General features: G+C 44.1%; 2 protein-coding genes and 1 non-coding gene across 3 annotated transcripts; 1 reads left to right on the top strand and 2 right to left on the bottom strand.

The window, feature by feature from the left end:
- Window positions 1-502: 502 nt before the first annotated feature.
- On the bottom strand, window positions 503-3,617 carry LOC127302398 (uncharacterized). The gene is made up of 8 exons (XM_051332848.2): window positions 3,317-3,617; window positions 3,096-3,193; window positions 2,945-2,996; window positions 2,468-2,538; window positions 2,270-2,360; window positions 2,104-2,179; window positions 1,934-2,012; window positions 503-1,456 (listed from the first exon to the last, which is right to left on the bottom strand). The coding sequence occupies exons 1-8, from the start codon at window positions 3,468-3,470 to the stop codon at window positions 695-697; spliced, it is 1,383 nt and encodes a 460-aa protein (XP_051188808.1). The 5' UTR covers window positions 3,471-3,617; the 3' UTR covers window positions 503-694.
- A 2,248-nt stretch (window positions 3,618-5,865) lies between these two features.
- Window positions 5,866-9,282, bottom strand: LOC127302400 (PTI1-like tyrosine-protein kinase 1). The gene is made up of 8 exons (XM_051332849.2): window positions 9,145-9,282; window positions 8,757-8,932; window positions 8,337-8,572; window positions 8,103-8,229; window positions 7,710-7,983; window positions 7,204-7,336; window positions 6,494-6,580; window positions 5,866-6,370 (listed from the first exon to the last, which is right to left on the bottom strand). Exons 2-8 carry the CDS (start codon window positions 8,884-8,886, stop codon window positions 6,227-6,229), a joined length of 1,131 nt encoding a protein of 376 aa, XP_051188809.1. The 5' UTR covers window positions 8,887-8,932; window positions 9,145-9,282; the 3' UTR covers window positions 5,866-6,226.
- A 1,450-nt stretch (window positions 9,283-10,732) lies between these two features.
- LOC127304932 (small nucleolar RNA Z247) lies at window positions 10,733-10,871 on the top strand. The gene has a single exon (XR_007853595.1). It is a non-coding gene; the product is annotated as a small nucleolar RNA Z247 (small nucleolar RNA).
- The last annotated feature ends 7,897 nt before the right edge of the window (window positions 10,872-18,768 follow it).

Raw genomic sequence — 18,768 nt, 5'->3', positions numbered from 1 at the left:
CAATCAGTGTTGCCTTCTTGCTTCTCATCTGGCCGCGGGATCTGTACCACGTCATGCTTGATGGATTATGTGTATATGTATAAAACTAGATCGACGAAGCTGTTCTTTTGACAATAGATCGATAAAGCTGTTTATCGACGAACACGGCTCTTGTGCTTGAGTCGAGCCTCGTGCAGTCGTGCTACTTATATATTGGCAAAGACGTAGATATACAAAGCAGTCTACTCCTTGGATAATGCATTAATTAAATGGATATCATTCCTTGGATAAATAAGATAGTATGGTAAATATTCAATTAGTTCATCGTTATGGCTACATATCCTTTTGTCTTTTTTATTTCCAGATAACATGGACTAAAAAGATGAGTACTAAATGTTTTTAGGACCGGAGCTTTTTTTTCTGCAGAGCATAGCAATTGAACTTTTCATCTGTCTTCTTTTCCCTCTATGGGCGCACCTGATTTACAATATATTTTCATTATTAAGTTCAACACGAAAAGGGCTTTCAAAATTTGATCTCACTTGGATAAATTTCTGGAAAAATTGTATGGCTGTAGTTATCACGTAAAACCAACGGCATTTCAAAGTTTAGTCACAAAAATCTCCCCAATAACTAACTGTACAGAGCCTACACACATAATCAAATCAAGTAGCGGAGTAGACAAAGTTTCCGCATGATGGAAAGTGACTGGCATCTACTGGCTGTAATCTCCGCTCTCGGATCTCCTGGAGCGAGCACGGTCACTGTGACTACGGCGGCCACCGTCCCGGGAACGGCTGCTGCCACCATCATCATGAGTCTGCTCGCTGTAGTGCCTCTGCCCCCAATGAGATCGATGACGAGGGCTGCGACTGGCTTCCGTCGAGGTTCTTCCTCCTCTGACCCTGTCATCCTCGTTGCCTGGAGACACCTCTCCGGGCTCTCGGCTCCTCTGCTTGCTATGGCCGCTGTCATATTCGGCAAGGCTTCTCTGCCTACTGGGGCTACTGATATCTCCAGGCTCTCGGTTTCTTCTTCTACTCTTGCGGTGATGATAACCGTCGTCTTCGGTTGGACTTCTCTGCCTACTGTGGCTGCTGATATCTCTGTGCTCTCGGCTTCTTCTCTGTTTCTGATGATGATCTCTGTCGTCTTGGGCTGCACTTGCATGCCTATCATAGCTCTTGATATCTCCATGCTCTCGTCGGCTTCTCTTCTTGCAATGATCGCTGTCGTCTTCGGTCGGGCTTCTCTGCCTACTGTGAGTGCTGGCCTCCCTATAAGTAGATGATCTTATCCTACTTTGTGATTCTTCCCTGTGGTCACGGCTGCTTTTGCGCCTGCGGGGGCTGCCTTCGTCTTCGGTTGGACTTTGCCTTCTGTAGGTGCTATCAGCCCTGTCCTTGGATCTTCTCCTAGGAGGTGGCGACTCTTCCCTGTCAACGTGTCCACCTTTTCGTCTCGGTGGTGGGGGAACCTGTCACAGTGGGAGTACAATAATGTTATTTCACTCCATGGCAGCAAGCAGGCATGGAATAACCACTCTAAAAGATAAGGTACATAGAATAGAAACTAATATTCACTCCAAAAGATCGGGATAGCAGAGTAAATAAAAAAATGGTTCCTCATTGTGAGAACACTCACTGCCATGGTTAACTTGCCAGTGCTAATGTCTGTAGCTACTCATGAGGTTTTAGTAATGACAATGATGAGTGAATATCAAGTTAATATCATACTGAGAAATATTCTTCTATTCTTCCTAATCTTTCAAGGCAACAGCCAGTTTATTCTATGGTGTCGCTGGAAGAAACCATGAATTAGCACTTCCATTTTTTCTTAGCTATTAAGAGATGAAAATGCAACAGGCTCTAACATTTGATGTAGCAGTGATACCTAGTGTAAATATTAAATAGCACTCCCCTTTAGCAGTACAGGGTAAAAGTGACAAAACTACCTGAAAACGTGTCATATATCGCCCTTCAGGTGGTGGTGGGATGCCGAGCTTTTTCAGTTCATCATAAGGAATAGGCCGCCTGTGTTTTACAAAAAATACACATTGTTACTGAAGTCTCATGACCCTTCTCGTAAGAATATAAAAAATGTAACAAATGTTTCAATTCATACAAGGGAGCACGAAATGGCCTCTCACGACCTCCAAATCGAAGCTGGCCAGATTCTTTCTTTCCTCCAAGGCCTCCACCTGTAAGAAGACAATCCCATGTAGTAAGAAGATCAGCTCAAGCACGCTGAGTTATACATTATACATTTATACTTAAGCATGGACACATACCTAGCCTCCTTGGTATCCATCCGGGCATAAGTTGTTGCCTGTAGTAGTCTACAATCACTTCACTGCCATCAATAATGGAATGGTGTGCATCCTTGCGGCCAAAGGCAGTATCAAATAGATTTCAAATATACGCCTAGAATGCAGCAGGAAACAAGCAGGCAAAAAAAGACTTTCAGATATTATAAAGTTGATTGATACCTCATAGGCACGACGCATCTCCCTGTCCGTTTCATACTCCACAAATGCATAACCACGAGAAGCACCAGTAACTGCAAATGTAGTAGCCTGGTCAGTGAAAATGAAATTGTAAAGATCGAGGTATGCAATCAGTCACACGTTAATGAAACACTGCTAATTGTCTGTGTACCAACAAGAACAGCTAATAAGAAGCTGCTAAGGCACTACCGACCTAGCGAGTTGACCTGAAAGTCGGAGATTGATGCTACACTGTTTTTGATAGCAAGATAAAACTCCCCATTTAGGTTTATCAGAAGGTAGCACAACATTCCACTTTGTTACCTATGCCACATAGAACACTCCAATTTGAACCGAGATAAACTGTACTGATTTTATCTTCACTGCAATTCGTGATGTACGGTTCCAAAGTTCCCCAATCAAGCTATTTATTCTCGAGTAACAAATGGTAGAATTCAATGAGCAAAATGCTTAACCCACCAATATCCCGCACCAGTCGCATGCTCTTCACCTTCCCGTACCTGCCCATCGCCTGCTCGGCACACCGAATCAGCAGAAACAGTTCAGACCATCAGACAGGAAAGGATACACCAGCAAACCAAGCACAGAGGCACACGCCAGAGAGGCGCACCTTCCGGAGCGTCTCGTCGTCGGTGAGGCGGGAGAGGTGCCCGACGAACACCGTGCAGTAGGGGTCGCCGGCGGCCTTGGGGTCCCCGAACGGATCATCTAGAGAAGGAATGGGACGAAAAAGATCAGACACCGAGTGAGGGACCTGCAGCGCGTTGATGCGCGAATGGGAGAGGAGTAAAACGGGAGGGGAGGAGGAACGGAGGAACGGAGAGCACGCACAGAGGCCAGCGGTGGAGCAGAGGAGGGCGCGGAGGACGGCGTTGTCGTGGGGGGCGACGTCCGTGCCGTCGATGCTGCCCGCCTGGATCGGGTGGTACTTGTCCGCGTAGAACACCGCGCCGGCGTTCCCGCCGCCGCTTCCACTGACTCTCATCTCGCCTACGCCGCCGCCGGATGCCGCTGCTACCTGCTGACAAACCGGACGCCGCTTGGTGGCCGCCGCCGGTGAGGAGAGAGCCGCCCAGGGGAGCGGGGGAAGAGAAAAGAGATTGGGCCGGGCTGAACCGTCAGGTAGGCTCGGTCAGTGTAGGAAATCTGACATCCACTCGAACCTATTTCTTGGAATCCTTTGTTTATTCCGTGATGAAATAAAACAAACTTTGATGACATGAAATCGCATTGGATTGAAATGTGCTTGACATTAAGATATTGCGTTTTTCATATTCCCACATTTAGAATCATACGAATCAAAGAGGCATGTAGTGTGGTGCGCGTAGTGAAACATGCTTCGAATTCCAAGCTTTCAGTTTCAGACAACTTATTAGTTTGCTCGTAAACAAATCGTTTATTAACTCAATATGTCTCATCAAGGCGATACCGTCAACAGACTCATACCCATCCTCTCCTTATTTTGGTCATTTGTAGAACAGAGAGATTCTCCTGGTGATAAACCTTCTTAGCATGTCTATCATCTACCCTGACCTAGCCGCCGTCCCTCCACCCTCCCAGCGTTGCCGCCGCCCCTCCACCGTCCCTCCCATCCCCTCTCCTCCCTTCCCACCTTCGCCCCGGGTCGTCTCGTGCGAGGCGGCTCCGGGCGACGACCCGAACCCAAGAAGAGGCGGTCCATCTTCCTCCTCCTGGCCACTGCCGCTGTTGGGGTCGGCGGTGGCGGTCGCGTCCGACTGCCAAAGGCAGGGGAGGTGGTGGCGCGTCCATGGACTCCCCTTCGCGTGGAGGTAGGGTCCTCTAGGGGAGGCGACAGTGGGCGGCGTGTCTGGTGGCGGTGGCCTTCGGCTACTTCATCTAGATCATGGCGGGAGACGCAGTGGCATGGCGGAACTCCGCGGAGAAAGGGTGGCAGCGGGATCGTTGCGGACCTTCACCGGCCGAGTTGGAGGAGGAAGATGGACCATGGATCCCATCCATGGCGGCGGCGTGGGGGCCAACTGTTCCGGCTTTCATGGTGGTGGTCCTAGGGTTCCTCTTTCGCGAAGATGAAGATGTTCCGGTTGCCGATCTTTCTTCATCTAGCCGGATTAATGAGTTCCGGAAGGCTCCGACAGCGAATGGAACAATGCATCTTTTGCCTGGAGTTCACGGGATCGGGTGGTATTCGGTCACGCGCACACATCTTTTTATTCCGACCGTTTGGTTCCGGAGGGAGTGGCGCGAAGCTCTGTTCTGTGTTGACATCAAGAGACTTTTGGTCCATGGTGAAGTCACAAACAGGGAATTTCATGGAGGCGGGATTGGGGGATTAGCTAAACAAGGTTCAAGCCTCCGCGATGTTGAGGAACTTGCTTTGGTGTTCCGGGATTCGCAACAATGATATGAAAGTGGGGGCAGCAGCACAGGTGAAGTTCAGAGTCCTACCTTTCAGGGTGAAAATCCAAGGTCTGTCCTTAACTGGTTGTGCCCGGCAAAGATCTTGTTGGAGGCATTGTTTTGAGAGTGGGGACTATCTTCAGGGTGAAAACCTAAGGTCTTTGATCGAGCGACGACGGCGCTGGTGCATTGTTCCCTTCTTGGAGGCATCGCTTTTGGAGAGTCTGTATTTCAGGTGATGTCTAGGGGGTGGATGTATTACTGTAGCTAGGTCTGGGATACTATAGCGGAAATTTTATTTCTTAGTATTGTTTTATTTTTTTTGGATGTGTGCATCCGTACTGCTATTAGGATATTAGTTGTTACAGAGGTTGGGTGTAATTGATATCTTTTAATATTAATATATTCTCTTTATTGAAAAAAAAATCATCTACCCAAAGATACGACACATTAGGAAGATTTAGGGTTTCTTTGCTTCACAGAATATGAAAAACAAATGAATAGAAAAAACACATGACTAGACTGTCATGACATGTAGAATCCTACATGAGTTTGTATATTAATTAAGTACATGTAGGAAAACTTTATAAGAGGTTTATCTCTTGCTAGAAATCATATGAAATTATAGTGTAGAAAAATTAGTCCATAGTAATTATTGAGGATGTATTCCTTTGAACCAAATAGACTCTATAGGCAATTCTGTAGATTAAAAATCCTACAAAATTTTCGTGGAAATCCTTTGAAGTTTGAACCAAAGAGACTCATAACCTATCAAAATCACAGAACTGGATATCTCACTATCATCCCATATGCATCATAAGGTATGTACCACACCATCTCGCCGCACAACTGCATGGACAATTCAACCCACTTACACGAGTTCATTTCACTACAATTCCTAGAAAACCGCCTTCCCTTAGGCCAACAATAGCCAGAGTAAGGAGTCCAGACATAACTCGTATCAGGAAAGAAGATAATAAAATGGACAAGAATATGGGCATTTCTCACCGCCTCGCAAATGAATTGGGTTCAATAGTTTATACAATCGGGAGGGTGCATTGTCAGCTCAAATTCACAATATAATGGCAAACCCAGAAACATCAAGCCATGAACCAATTACAACCTTCCCAAATACTCACATTACAGTATATAGAGAACCCAAAACGCGATTACTGAAGTGGTCATCAACAAAACACATCTCGCTCGCCTGGGCTAAACTTATGCAACAAGAGCACATCAGTCAGCAAAACCACCACACAGGAAATGCAAGGAGAACAGAAGCCTGTTGTGGAACTTGGTAAAGCAGGGGTGGTACTGTAAAACAATGCTCATGATGAAAAAGATGTATCAGCAGAACAGAAGTCAGCCGTTGCATGTATCAGAAGGAGCAGCTGGTGGAGGTTGAGGTTTATGCTGAAAAAGGGGAGAGAGTGCCTTGACGACAATGCTCATGCTAGGCCTGTTCTCGGGTTCGTACTGCACGCAGAGCGCTGCCACTGCTGCAAGCTGCAATCAAGAGAAGAGAACCATTCAGAGTTTAAATATGTTTCAAGCTGTTTCTTAGGTAGTGACACGGTAAGAGAGGGCGATTGTACTGCACACAGAAGGGAGGGGAGAAGAGAGACAAACCCTGGCAACGCCTTTTGGGGGACACTCTCCCTTCAACCTGGGGTCAACACATTCTTTTACTGTATCCTCGGTCAAGCGAGGTGTTGCCTGTGTCCACAGAGAGTATTAGCACCCGATCAGAAATATGCAAATCAACTTCTACATATACAGCAGAATAGTTGTTATGTAAATCAATCTATAGTACCAAGTGACAGGAGATATAGTTAGTAACTACAGCCTGATTTGGAGGACATAAATAGATCAAGAATAACATCAAAATTTTTATTCAATACCGACCATTTTTTGCGAACTTTGTTCACCTGACGCTGATATGATTTTGTAAGTATATTTTCGAGAAAATGCAAAATAATTGTGTCTCATTTCATTGAAAAGATGATAGAGTATCTACAACATTAAATCTAGTGTGAAAATCTTTTGTAAGCTTGACCAGATTTAAAGAAAAATATGTCGACATCTACAATGTTAAATCTAGTTTCAAAATATATTTCATGATTAATCTAATAAAACTAAATTGTTGTTGTAGATGTTGATATTTTTTATAAACTTGGTCAAACTTAAAATAGTTTGACTTAGGAGAAACCTAGAACGTCAATTATTTTGAAAGAGAGAGCATAGCTGGGAAAGAAATTGTATGCTGAATAATCTAGTATATTATTTTTTTGCGGAAAAATAATCTGGTTTTATGATTTTGTTATGAACCACATACTTACCCATATAACTAGACTTCGCTGACCTCTAGGCATTGAATTATCTAATGGTTTCCTTCCCGTCAGAAGTTCTAAAAGAACTACTCCAAAGCTATATACATCACTTTTCTGAGTTATCTGGCCAGCCATGGCAAACCTGCATTGTTAATAAACAACACTTCTTAGATAAAACAAGTAGTGTAAACAAATAATAAATCGACATAGTGCAATGGAAGGTCTGCATATGTAAAAATAAAGAACAGGCACGGTGGAACTAGATCTATTAATTGTACCGTAAATCTTGTTTTAGAAATGACAGTCTTGTGTAGCTATTGAATATAGTCTGAATAATAGTCTATCACCCATACCTAGTATGAAAGGAAATAATGAGATATTTTCTAATAATAATTTTTTAGGGGAATTTTTTGAGGTGTTTTCTAATAATAATTATGCGGGGCATCTCTATGGTAGAAAGGAATAACTAATCTGCAAATACATGTGTTGTTCAAGTATTCAAGTTGAATAATTACTCAGGAGCATGATAGCCGAAGGTTCCAAGGACCCGGGTGGAATGCAAACGAGCAGCCATATCAGGAGACTGATTCGAAAGAGTAAAATCTGCAACTTTCGCTCCGTAGTCCTCAAATAGAAGGACATTGCTAGACCGTATGTCCCGATGGACTATCGAAGGTTGAGCCTTCTCATGAAGATATTCTAGCCCTTTAGCAGTATCTATCGCAATTTTGACCCGCTGCATCCAGTCAAGTGCTGGGCCAGGCTGTGCACCAGGGACACCTTTTCTTCCTTGTTGATGACAGAAAGCATGAAAACAATGTTAGAGTGGATAAAACCACTGTCCTATATGAGTTATTTTGATCATGATGGGCTAATGAAGAAACAGACAAACAGATTCCACAGCGTACCATGTAAAATATCACGTAGAGAACCCATCGTAGCAAATTCATAGGCCACCAGACGTTGATTTCCTTCCACACAGTAACCAAGCATTTCCATAAAATTTTCATGCTTTAATTTTGACGCAATCAAGAGCTACAACCAAAATAAATAAATAAAGTTCATCAATAGAGTTGTAATATAAAAATATGAGGAAAGCTATCATAACTTAGCAAAAGGAGCATATTACCGACTAGCTGTACCTGTGTAAGAAATTCATTATCGGGCTCACTGTCTGATGAAGTATCAAGCATTTTAACAGCAACATGTGTTCCACTGTCTAGAATAGCATAGTACACTCTGCCGTATGATCCTTCACCGATCAAAGCTTTTGGCCCAAAATTGTTGGTCTTTTCTTTCAATTCATCAAGTGAAATTTCAGGTACTTCAATGGGAGGAGGAGGTCTTGTTGGGTCACTTTTGGAAGCAAACCCATTTTCTGTTAACCATGTGTTCACAAACAACTTCAGGCCCAGATAATAAAACCATAACTAGAAAGCAATCAGGAATGCACGACACGGTCACTTATCATAGGCGGAATAAATAAAATACAAGTATTTAAGCGGTGACAAAATTTTACATGGTTCAACACTTCAACTAACAGCTGAAAAGGTGCGTGGTACCTTCTTTCCTCTTTCCACGCACACATAATTCTTTCTCATCTGGGCTGGACCGAAATTCATCTTCGCGTTGATGATATGAACCATGACCTTGTGAACTATGGAAATTGCAGCAGCAAAACCACCGGGACATGATGACGACCTCCTTTTAGTTCTTCCTATCTATATGCCTCCGATTCCTAAGGGAAATACAAGAGCATTTTGGCATGAATGCAGATGTTCAGCAAGAGTACTATTCTCTATCAGGAATTCAGGACAGACGTAGCCATCATGCATGGAAACTTTCAAGTGAGAAAACTATTCCCCTGCAAGTGAACTATCCTAATTCCTACACCAGCAGAGGCGTGGAAGGAGCTGAGATTGACTAGTGAGGAAGCACGGAAGGGAGAACCTGAACCCGCGAGACGTACGGTGACCCCGGTCGGTCTCTCCCCCTCCGGTCAGTACGTCGGCGGCGAGGATGAAGAGGAGAATAAGCAGCGGGGGACGAGCTGCCGGAACGGATCCTCTCGTGCTGGTGGTCGTGGCCGTGGGTGGGACTTGGGAGGGAGGGGAGGGGAGGGGTTTAAATAATTCTTCGTTCCGTCATTGGCGTGGCTGGCTGGAACGACATGGGCTAGCTGAAATGGCAAAGGGTTTAATTAGTCACACAGGCTTCTACCAACCCGGTTCTGCCCAATAGTTTACAACAAATTGCTGGCCCGGTCCGATCGGACTCTTCAACTCCAGGCAACTTCTATCACGCTGAACTCTGTCGGCGTGGCCTGATATCAACGGTATTGAGGGACGTTGGAAGCACCCAATCCAAAACTGATGATGGAGTATGTGTTCACGTTACCCAAGAACAAACAAATCCTTCTATATTCTGGTGTGGAACCGGTGGAATGCAAGGAATAAGATCAATGCTGGCGAGGCAGAACGTTCTACTCCCCATGCGTGCAGAACAATTCAGAAGTACGCCATTGAATTCAAGCAGGTGCAGCCGCCTAGTCTTGTTGTAGGGCAGCTCAAATGAGTGAAATGAACGAGGAAGTACTACGGAACAAGCCAGATCGGGACCAGGTGAAGATTAACACGGATGCAGCTTTTTGGAACCACTTGGTACGGGGGCTTGGAGTTTTATAGCTAAAGATGACAAAGGTGAGTTCGTCACCACAGGTAAACTGAGACACCTACGTTCTGCATTAGAGACAAAGATCAAGGCATGCGTTTCAGCGGGTGGAGGGTGTTAAACGAGTTGTAGCTAGGCTGTTTAGATATCGTCGCTTGCTACGCCCTTCCTCGTCTCTGGGTGCCATCCTTTCTCCTGCATTTTCGTGATTCTATCTCTAGTTTTCGTGTACCATAAGTTGTCTAGCTATAGCCGGTTGTTGTAACAATCTTTAGATGAGATCTGATGTAATCTTGTATGCCAAGTCTCGTTCCAATCTAATCTTGTTTCTTGATATGGTATCAGAGCCAAACCTTTCCACCATGTCGAACGGCGCTTCTTCTTCTCCGCCTCCGTCTGGACTCAGCCTGCAGCATGGCTCGGTGACAGAGAAGCTGGGGAGGGACAACTACCCTCTTTGGAAGGCGCAAGTCATGCCGCCGCTGCGGGCGCACCAGCTCGTCGGATTCCTCGACGGCACATCGGAGGTGCCGCCCAAAACCATCCGGTGGAGATGGAAAACAAGAAGGGGGAGAAGGTTCCCCAGGTCGTCCCCAACACGGCCTACACTGCGTGGGTTTCCCAGGATCAGCAGGTTCTGGGGTTCCTCCTCTCCTCCCTCTCACGGGAGGTGCTCACGCAGGTCGCGGCACTCACCACCACCGCGGACGTCTGGGCTGCGCTGTCGACGATGCACTCGTCGCAGTCCAGGGCGCAGATCATGCATCTGCGGATGCAACTCGCCACCACCGCCAAGCGCGACCTCAGGGTTGCGGACTAATTCGCCAAGATGCGGAGCCTAGGAGACGCCATGACTGCGGCAGGTTCCAAGATGGAGGACGATGAGCTTGCGTCGTACATCCTCGCTGGCCTCGACTCCGAGTGGAACGCGCTCGTCACCGCCATGACCACCAAAACTAAGACGGTATCTCTCTCTGAATTGTATGCTCATCTTCTCAATTTCGAGAACAGGCTCGACATATAGAACGGTGGCTCCATGGGCAACGTCGTTGCCATCAACCACAACGGCGACGGCGGCCCTCCTGGTGGCGGCGGAGGCATGTCCTCCGTGAACCTGGCGTCCCGTGGAGGGAGCAATGGCGGCAACTGTGGAGGCCGTGGCGGTGGCTTCGGTCGTGGCCGCGGTGACGGAGGCCGTGGCGGAGATGCTGGCGGTGGCAACTACAACAGCAATGCCAACCACAGCCAGCAACCCTTTGACGCCAACGGCAATCCACGACCGCAATGTCAGCTATGTGGCAAGTATGGCCACGTGGCAGCGAAGTGCTGGAAGCGCTTCAACAAGGGGTACATGGGTGAAGAGAAGGTCGCTGCAGCCATCACTCACTCCTACAACGTCGACCCGTCATGGTACATCGACACCGGCGCCACCGATCACATCTCGAGCGAGCTAGACAAGCTCACCTTCCGCGAGCGCTACAATGGGCACGAGCAGGTCCACACACAGTGGATCAGGTATGGATATTCACCATGTTGGTCAATCTACAATTCATACCCCTTGTGATAAACTTGTTCTCAAAGATATATTGCATGTTCCTAATGCCACCAAAAGCCTCCTTTCTACTTCTAAATTAGCGTTTGATAACAATGCTTTTCTAGAGATTCATCCGTTTGATTTTCTTGTTAAGGAACGGGGCACGAGGATAACCATTCTTCACGGTAGGGGTCGCCATGGCCTCTATCCTCTTCAGCTGAGATCACCTTCGGCGTCAAAGCAAGCTTTTGGAGTCAATAAGCCGTCTACTTCGCGATGGCATAGGCGTTTAGGACATCCGTCTTCCACCATAGTTTGAACAAGTTTTGAGTCACAATAAACTTCCTTGTGTTAAGAATCTTTCTACGCAATCGGTTTGTGATGCGTGTCAAAGAGGGAAGAGTCATCAACTCCCTTACCCCAAGTCAACTAGTGTGTGTAGTGCTCCTTTATAGCTAGTTTTTTCAGATGTGTGGGGGCCATCCATTGCTTCGGTTGGTAACCAAAAGTACTATGTAAGCTTCGTTGATGACTATAGCAAGTTTACATGGATCTACCTCCTTAAGAATAAATCCGATGTCTTTGCTCGTTTTCATGATTTTCAGAACTATGTTGAACGTCTTTTTGATCGCAAGATTATATTGCTATACAATCTGATTGGGGAGGAGAATATCAAAAATTGAATTCCTTTTTTCAGCGCATCGGCATTGAGCACCATGTATCTTGTCCCCATGCGCATCAGCAAAATGGATCAGCTGAGCGTAAGCATCACCATATAGTCGAAGTTGGACTTACTCTCCTTGCACATGCCAATATGCCTCTCAAATTTTGGAACGAGGCTTTCCTTACGGCCACTTTTCTCATCAATAGACTCCCTAGCAAGATCACAAATAATGTCTCTCCGCTTGAGCTCCTTTTCAAACGTCCACCAGAATACAATTTTCTTCGCACTTTTGGATGTGCTTGTTGGCCCAATTTACGTCCCTATAATTCTCGCAAACTTGAATTTCGCTCCAAGCGTTGTGCTTTCATTGGCTATAGTAATCTTCATAAAGGTTACAAGTGTTTAGATATTTCTAGTGGTCGAGTCTATATTTCTAGGGATGTCATATTTGATGAGAATATTTTTCCTTTCTCCGAATTACACTCTAATGCTGGTGCCCGTCTTCGTGCCAAAGTACTCCTCCTTCCACCTGAATTAATTGCCTTTATCCGTTTTGATAAAGGGGGAGTATTGATAGATGATCAACTAGGTGCTAATCCTACTAATTCTGTTGCAAGTGATTTTTCTGGTACACAGGATGGGGTGCTGATACGTCTCAAACGTATCTATAATTTCTTATGTTCCATGCTACTTTTATGATGATACTCACATGTTTTATACACATTATATGTCATTATTATGCATTTTCCGGCACTAACCTATTAACGAGATGCCGAAGAGCCAGTTGCTGTTTTCTGCTGTTTTTGGTTTCAGAAATCCTAGTAAGGAAATATTCTCGGAATTGGACGAAATCAACGCCCAGGGGCCTATTTTCACACGAAGCTTCCAGAAGACCGAAGGAGAGACGAAGTGGGGCCACGGGGTGGCCACACACCAGGGCGGCGCGGCCCAGGCCCTGGCCGCGCCGGCCTGTGGTGTGGGGCCCCCGTGAGCCTCCCGACTCCGCCCTTCCTCCTACTTAAAGCCTTCGTCGCGAAACCCCCAGTACCGAGAGCCACGATACGGAAACCTTCCAGAGACGCCGCCGCCGCCAATCCCACCTCGGGGGATTCAGGAGATCGCCTCCGGCACCCTGCCGGAGAGGGGAATCATCTCCCAGAGGACTCTACACCGCCATGGTCGCCTCCGGATTGATGTGTGAGTAGTTCACCCCTGGACTATGGGTCCATAGCAGTAGCTAGATGGTCGTCTTCTCCCCATTGTGCTATCATTGTCTGATCTTGTGAGCTGCCTATCATGATCAAGATCATCTATCTGTAATGCTACATGTGCGTTTGTTGGGATCCGATGGATAATGAATACTATGCTATGTTGATTATAAATTTATTTATGTGTTGTTTATGATCTTGCATGCTCTCCGTTGCTAGTAGAGGCTCTGGCCAAGTCATTGCTTGTAACTCCAAGAGGGGGTACTTATGCTCGATAGTGGGTTCATGCCTCCATTAAATCTGGGACAGTGACAGAAAGTTCTAAGGTTGTGGATGTGCTGTTGCCACTAGGGATAAAACATCAATGCTATGTCTAAGGATGTATTTGTTGATTACATTACGCACCATACTTAATGCAATTGTCTGTTGTTTGCAACTTAATACTGGAAGGGGTTCGGATGATAACCTGAAGGTGGACTTTTTAGGCATAGATGCATGCTGGATAGCGGTCTATGTACTTTGTCGTAATGCCCAATTAAATCTCACACTACTCATCATATCATGTATGCACATTGTTATGCTCTCCTTATTTGTCAATTTCCCAACTGTAATCTGTTTACCCAATATGCTATTTCTTATGGGAGAGACACCTCTAGTGAAATGTGGACCCCGGTCCATTTTTTTACATCGAATACAATCTACTGCAATACTTGTTCTACTGTTTTCTACAAACATCATCTTCCACACTATACATCTAATCCTTTGTTACAGCAAGCCGGTGAGATTGACAACCTCACTGTTAAGTTGGGGCAAAGTACTTGGATTGTGTTGTGCAGGTTCCATGTTGGCGCCGGAATCCCTGGTGTTGCGCCGCACTACACTCCGTCACCAACAACCTTCAACGTGCTTCTTGACTCCTACTGGTTCGATAAACCTTGGTTTCTTACTGAGGGAAAACTTGCTGTTGTACAACATCATACCTTCCTCTTGGGGTTCCCAACGGACGAGTGCTTTACCGTCACAAGGAAGCTACTACGCCCACGGCAAGCAGCTCTTTTTCTGGCGCCGTTGCCGGGGAGATCAAGACACGCTGCAAGGGGAGTCTCCACCACCAATCTCTTTACTTTGTTTTTGTCTTGCTTTACTTTTATTTACTGCTTTGTTTGCTCTCTTTATATCAAAAACACAAAAAAATTAGTTACTTGTTTTACTTTACTTAATTTCATGCATGTTTTTATTTCACTAGTTAGGCTTAATGGAAAACAACAAAAATATTAGAGATCTTTATAGTATTTATCTCGAGTTAGGACATGAGGTGTTTGAAGAGAAAATTAAAAAACCTATGGAACTTTATATGCGTGTTAATGGCAATGTTATTAGTATGAATGCTTTGAACACTATTATTGCTAATGCTATGGAAGAATTTAAGCTTGGGGAAGCTGGTTTTGATGAGAATGATATTTTTAGTCCCCCAAACATGGAGGAGAAAATTTACTTTGATGATACCTTGCCTCCCATTTATGATGATAGTGGTATCTTGGTGCCACCTACTATGGAGGATAAAGTTTATTATAATTATACTATGCCTCCTACACTTGATGAGAATAATAATGATAGCTACCTTGTTGAATTTGCTCCCACTATTACTAATAAAATTAAATATGCTTATGTGGAGAGTAATGATACTTTTATGCATGTAGCTCATGATAAAAATGCTTTATGTGATAGTTATATTGTTGAGTTTGCTCATGATACTAGTGAAAGTTATTATGAGAGAGGGAAACATGGTTGTATGCATCTTAATAATATTAAGTTTCCCCTCTTTATGTTGACAATCTTGAAGTTACACTTGTTTTATCTTTCTATACTTGTTGCATTATTCTTAATGAATTTGTTTATTTACAAGATTCCTTTTCACAGGAAGTGGGTTAGGCTTAAATTTGTTTTGAATTTGCTTCTTGATGCTCTCTTTTGCTTCAACTCTTATTTCTTGCGAGTGCATCATTAAAACTGCTGAGCCCATCTTAATGGCTATAAAGAAAGCACTTCTTGGGAGATAACCCATGTTTTTATTTTACTACAGCAACTTTTGTTTTTGAGTCTTGGAAGTTGTTACTACTGTAGCAACCTCTCCTTATCTTAGTTTTATTGCATTGTTGTGCCAAGTAAAGTCTCTAATAGAAGGATGATACTAGATTTGGATTACTGCGCAGAAACAGATTTTCTTGCTGTCACAAATTTGGGTTGAATTCTCTGTAGGTAACTCAGAAAATTATGCCAATTTACGTGCGTGATCCTCAGATATGTACGCAACTTTCATTAGTTTTAAGTTTTCTCATTTGAGCAAGTCTGGTGCCTCTAAAAAATACGTCTTTACGGACTGTTCTGTTTTGACAGATTCTGCCTTTTATTTCACATTGCCTGTTTTGCTATGTTAGATGGATTTCTTTATTTCATTAACTTTCAGTAGCTTTGTGCAATGTTCAGAAGTGTTAAGAATGATTGTGTCACCTCTGAACATGTGAAATTTTTGATTATGCACTAACCCTCTAATGAGTTTGTTTCGAGTTTGGTGTGGAGGAAGTTTTCAAGGGTCAAGAGAGGAGGATGATACAATATGATCAAGGAGAGTGAAAGCTCTAAGCTTGGGGATGCCCCGGTGGTTCGCCCCTGCATATTTCAAGAAGACTCAAGCGTCTAAGCTTGGGGATGCCCAAGGCATCCCCTTCTTAATCGACAATATTATCAGGTTCCTCTAGTGAAACTATATTTTTATTCGTCACATCTTATGTACTTTACTTGGAGCGTCTGTTTGTTTTTATTTTTGTTTTGTTTGAATAAAGTTGGATCCTAGCATTCATTGTGTGGGAGAAAGACACGCTCCGCTATTGCATATGGACAAATATGTCCTTAGTTTTACTCATAATATTCATGGCGAAGGTTGAACTGCTTCGTTAAATTGTTATATGGTTGGAAATAGAAAATGCTATATGTGGTAATTGGTATAATATCTTGAATAATGTGATACTTGGCAATTGTTGTGCTCATGTTTAAGCTCTTGCATCATATACTTTGCACCTATTAATGAAGAAATACATAGAGCTTGCTAAAATCTGGTTTGCATGTTTGGTTTCTCTAAGTCTAGATATTTTCTGGTGAGAGTTTGAACAACAAGGAAGACGGTATAGAGTCTTATAATGCTTTCAATATGTCTTTTATGTGAGTTTTGCTGTACCGGTTCATACTTGAGTTTGCTTCAAACAACCTTGTATCGAGAGGGAATACTTCTCATGCATCCGAAATCCTTGAGCCAAACACTATGCCACTTGTGTCCATCATACCTACCTACCACATGGTATTTCTCCGCCATTCCAAAGTAAATTGCTTGAGTGCTACCTTTAAAAATTTCCATTCTTTATCTTTGCAATATATAGCTCATGGGACAAATAGCTTAAAAACTATCGTGGTATTGAATATGTACTTATGCGTCTTATCTCTTATAAGTTGCTTGTTGAGCGATAACCATGTTCCTGGGGACGCCATCAACTATTTCTTTGTTGAATATCATGTGAGTTGCTATGCATGTTCGTCTTGTCTGAAGTAAGAGTGATTTATCATGATCAAATGGTTTGAGTATGCATATTGTTAGAGAAGAACATTGGGCCGCTAACTAAAGCCATGATCCATGGTGGAAGTTTCAGTTTGGACAACAAACCTCACTCTCTTATGAGAATATTATCTATTGTTGAATGCTTATGCATTAAAGAGGAGTCCATTATCTGTTGTCTATGTTGTCCCGATATGGATGTCTAAGTTGAGAATAATCAAAAGCGAGAAATCCAATGCGAGCTTTCTCCTTAGACCTTTGTACAGGCGGCATAGAGGTACCCCTTTGTGACACTTGGTTGAAACATGTGCTATGCTATGATAATCCATGTAAATCCAAGCTAATTAGGACAAGGTGCGGGCACTATTGGTATGCTATGCATGAGGCTTGCAACTTGTAGGATATAATTTACATAACTCATATGCTTTATTACTACCGTTGACAAAATTGTTTCTTGTTTTCAAAATAAAAGCTCTAGCACAAATATATCAATCCATGCTTCTCTCTGCGAAGGGCCTTTCTTCTACTTTCAATGTTGAGTCAGTTTACCCATTTCCTTCTATCTTAAGAAGCAAACACTTGTCTTAACTGTGCATTGATTCCTACATACCTGCATATTGCACTTGTTATATTACTTTATGTTGACAATATCCATGAGATATACATGTTATAAGTTGAAAGCAACCGCTGAAACTTAATCTTCCTTTGTGTTGCTTCAATGCCTTTACTATGAATTTATTGCTTTATGAGTTAACTCTTATGCAAGACTTATTGATGCTTGTCTTGAAAGTACTATTCATGAAAAGTCTTTGCTATATGATTCATTTGTTTACTCATTACATTTACCATTGTTTCAAATCGCTGCATTCATTACATGTGCTTACAATAGTATTGATCAAGATTATATTGGTAGCATTGTCACTAAGAAATTATCTTTGTTATCGTTTACCTACTCGGAACGAGTAGGAACTAAGCTTGGGGATGCTTGATACGTCTCAAACGTATCTATAATTTCTTATGTTCCATGCTACTTTTATGATGATACTCACATGTTTTATACACATTATATGTCATTATTATGCATTTTCCGGCACTAACCTATTAACGAGATGCCGAAGAGCCAGTCGCTGTTTTCTGCTGTTTTTGGTTTCAAAAATCCTAGTAAGGAAATATTCTCGGAATTGGACGAAATCAACGCCCAGGGGCCTATTTTCACACGAAGCTTCCAGAAGACCGAAGGAGAGACGAAGTGGGGCCACGGGGTGGCCACACACCAGGGCGGCGCGGCCTGGCCGGGCCGGCCTGTGGTGTGGGGCCCCCGTGAGCCTCCCGACTCCGCCCTTCCACCTACTTAAAGCCTTCGTCGCGAAACCCCCAGTACCGAGAGCCACGATACGGAAAACCTTCCAGAGACGCCGCCGCCGCCAATCCCATCTCGGGGGATTCAGGAGATCGCCTCCGGCACCCTGCCGGAGAGGGGAATCATCTCCCGGAGGACTCTACACCGTCATGGTCGCCTCCGGATTGATGTGTGAGTAGTTCACCCCTGGACTATGGGTCCATAGCAGTAGCTAGATGGTCGTCTTCTCCCCATTGTGCTATCATTGTCTGATCTTGTGAGCTGCCTATCATGATCAAGATCATCTATCTGTAATGCTACATGTGCGTTTGTTGGGATCCGATGGATAATGAATACTATGCTATGTTGATTATCAATTTATTTATGTGTTGTTTATGATCTTGCATGCTCTTCGTTGCTAGTAGAGGCTCTGGCCAAGTCATTGCTTGTAACTCCAATAGGGGGTACTTATGCTCGATAGTGGGTTCATGCCTCCATTAAATCTGGGACAGTGACAGAAAGTTCTAAGGTTGTGGATGTGCTGTTGCCACT

This window comes from Lolium perenne, chromosome 5 (genome assembly GCF_019359855.2).
Source record: "Lolium perenne isolate Kyuss_39 chromosome 5, Kyuss_2.0, whole genome shotgun sequence".
NCBI lineage: Eukaryota > Viridiplantae > Streptophyta > Magnoliopsida > Poales > Poaceae > Lolium > Lolium perenne.
Note: the sequence above shows the minus strand (reverse complement) of the source record. Positions and strands in the feature narration are given on the sequence as shown.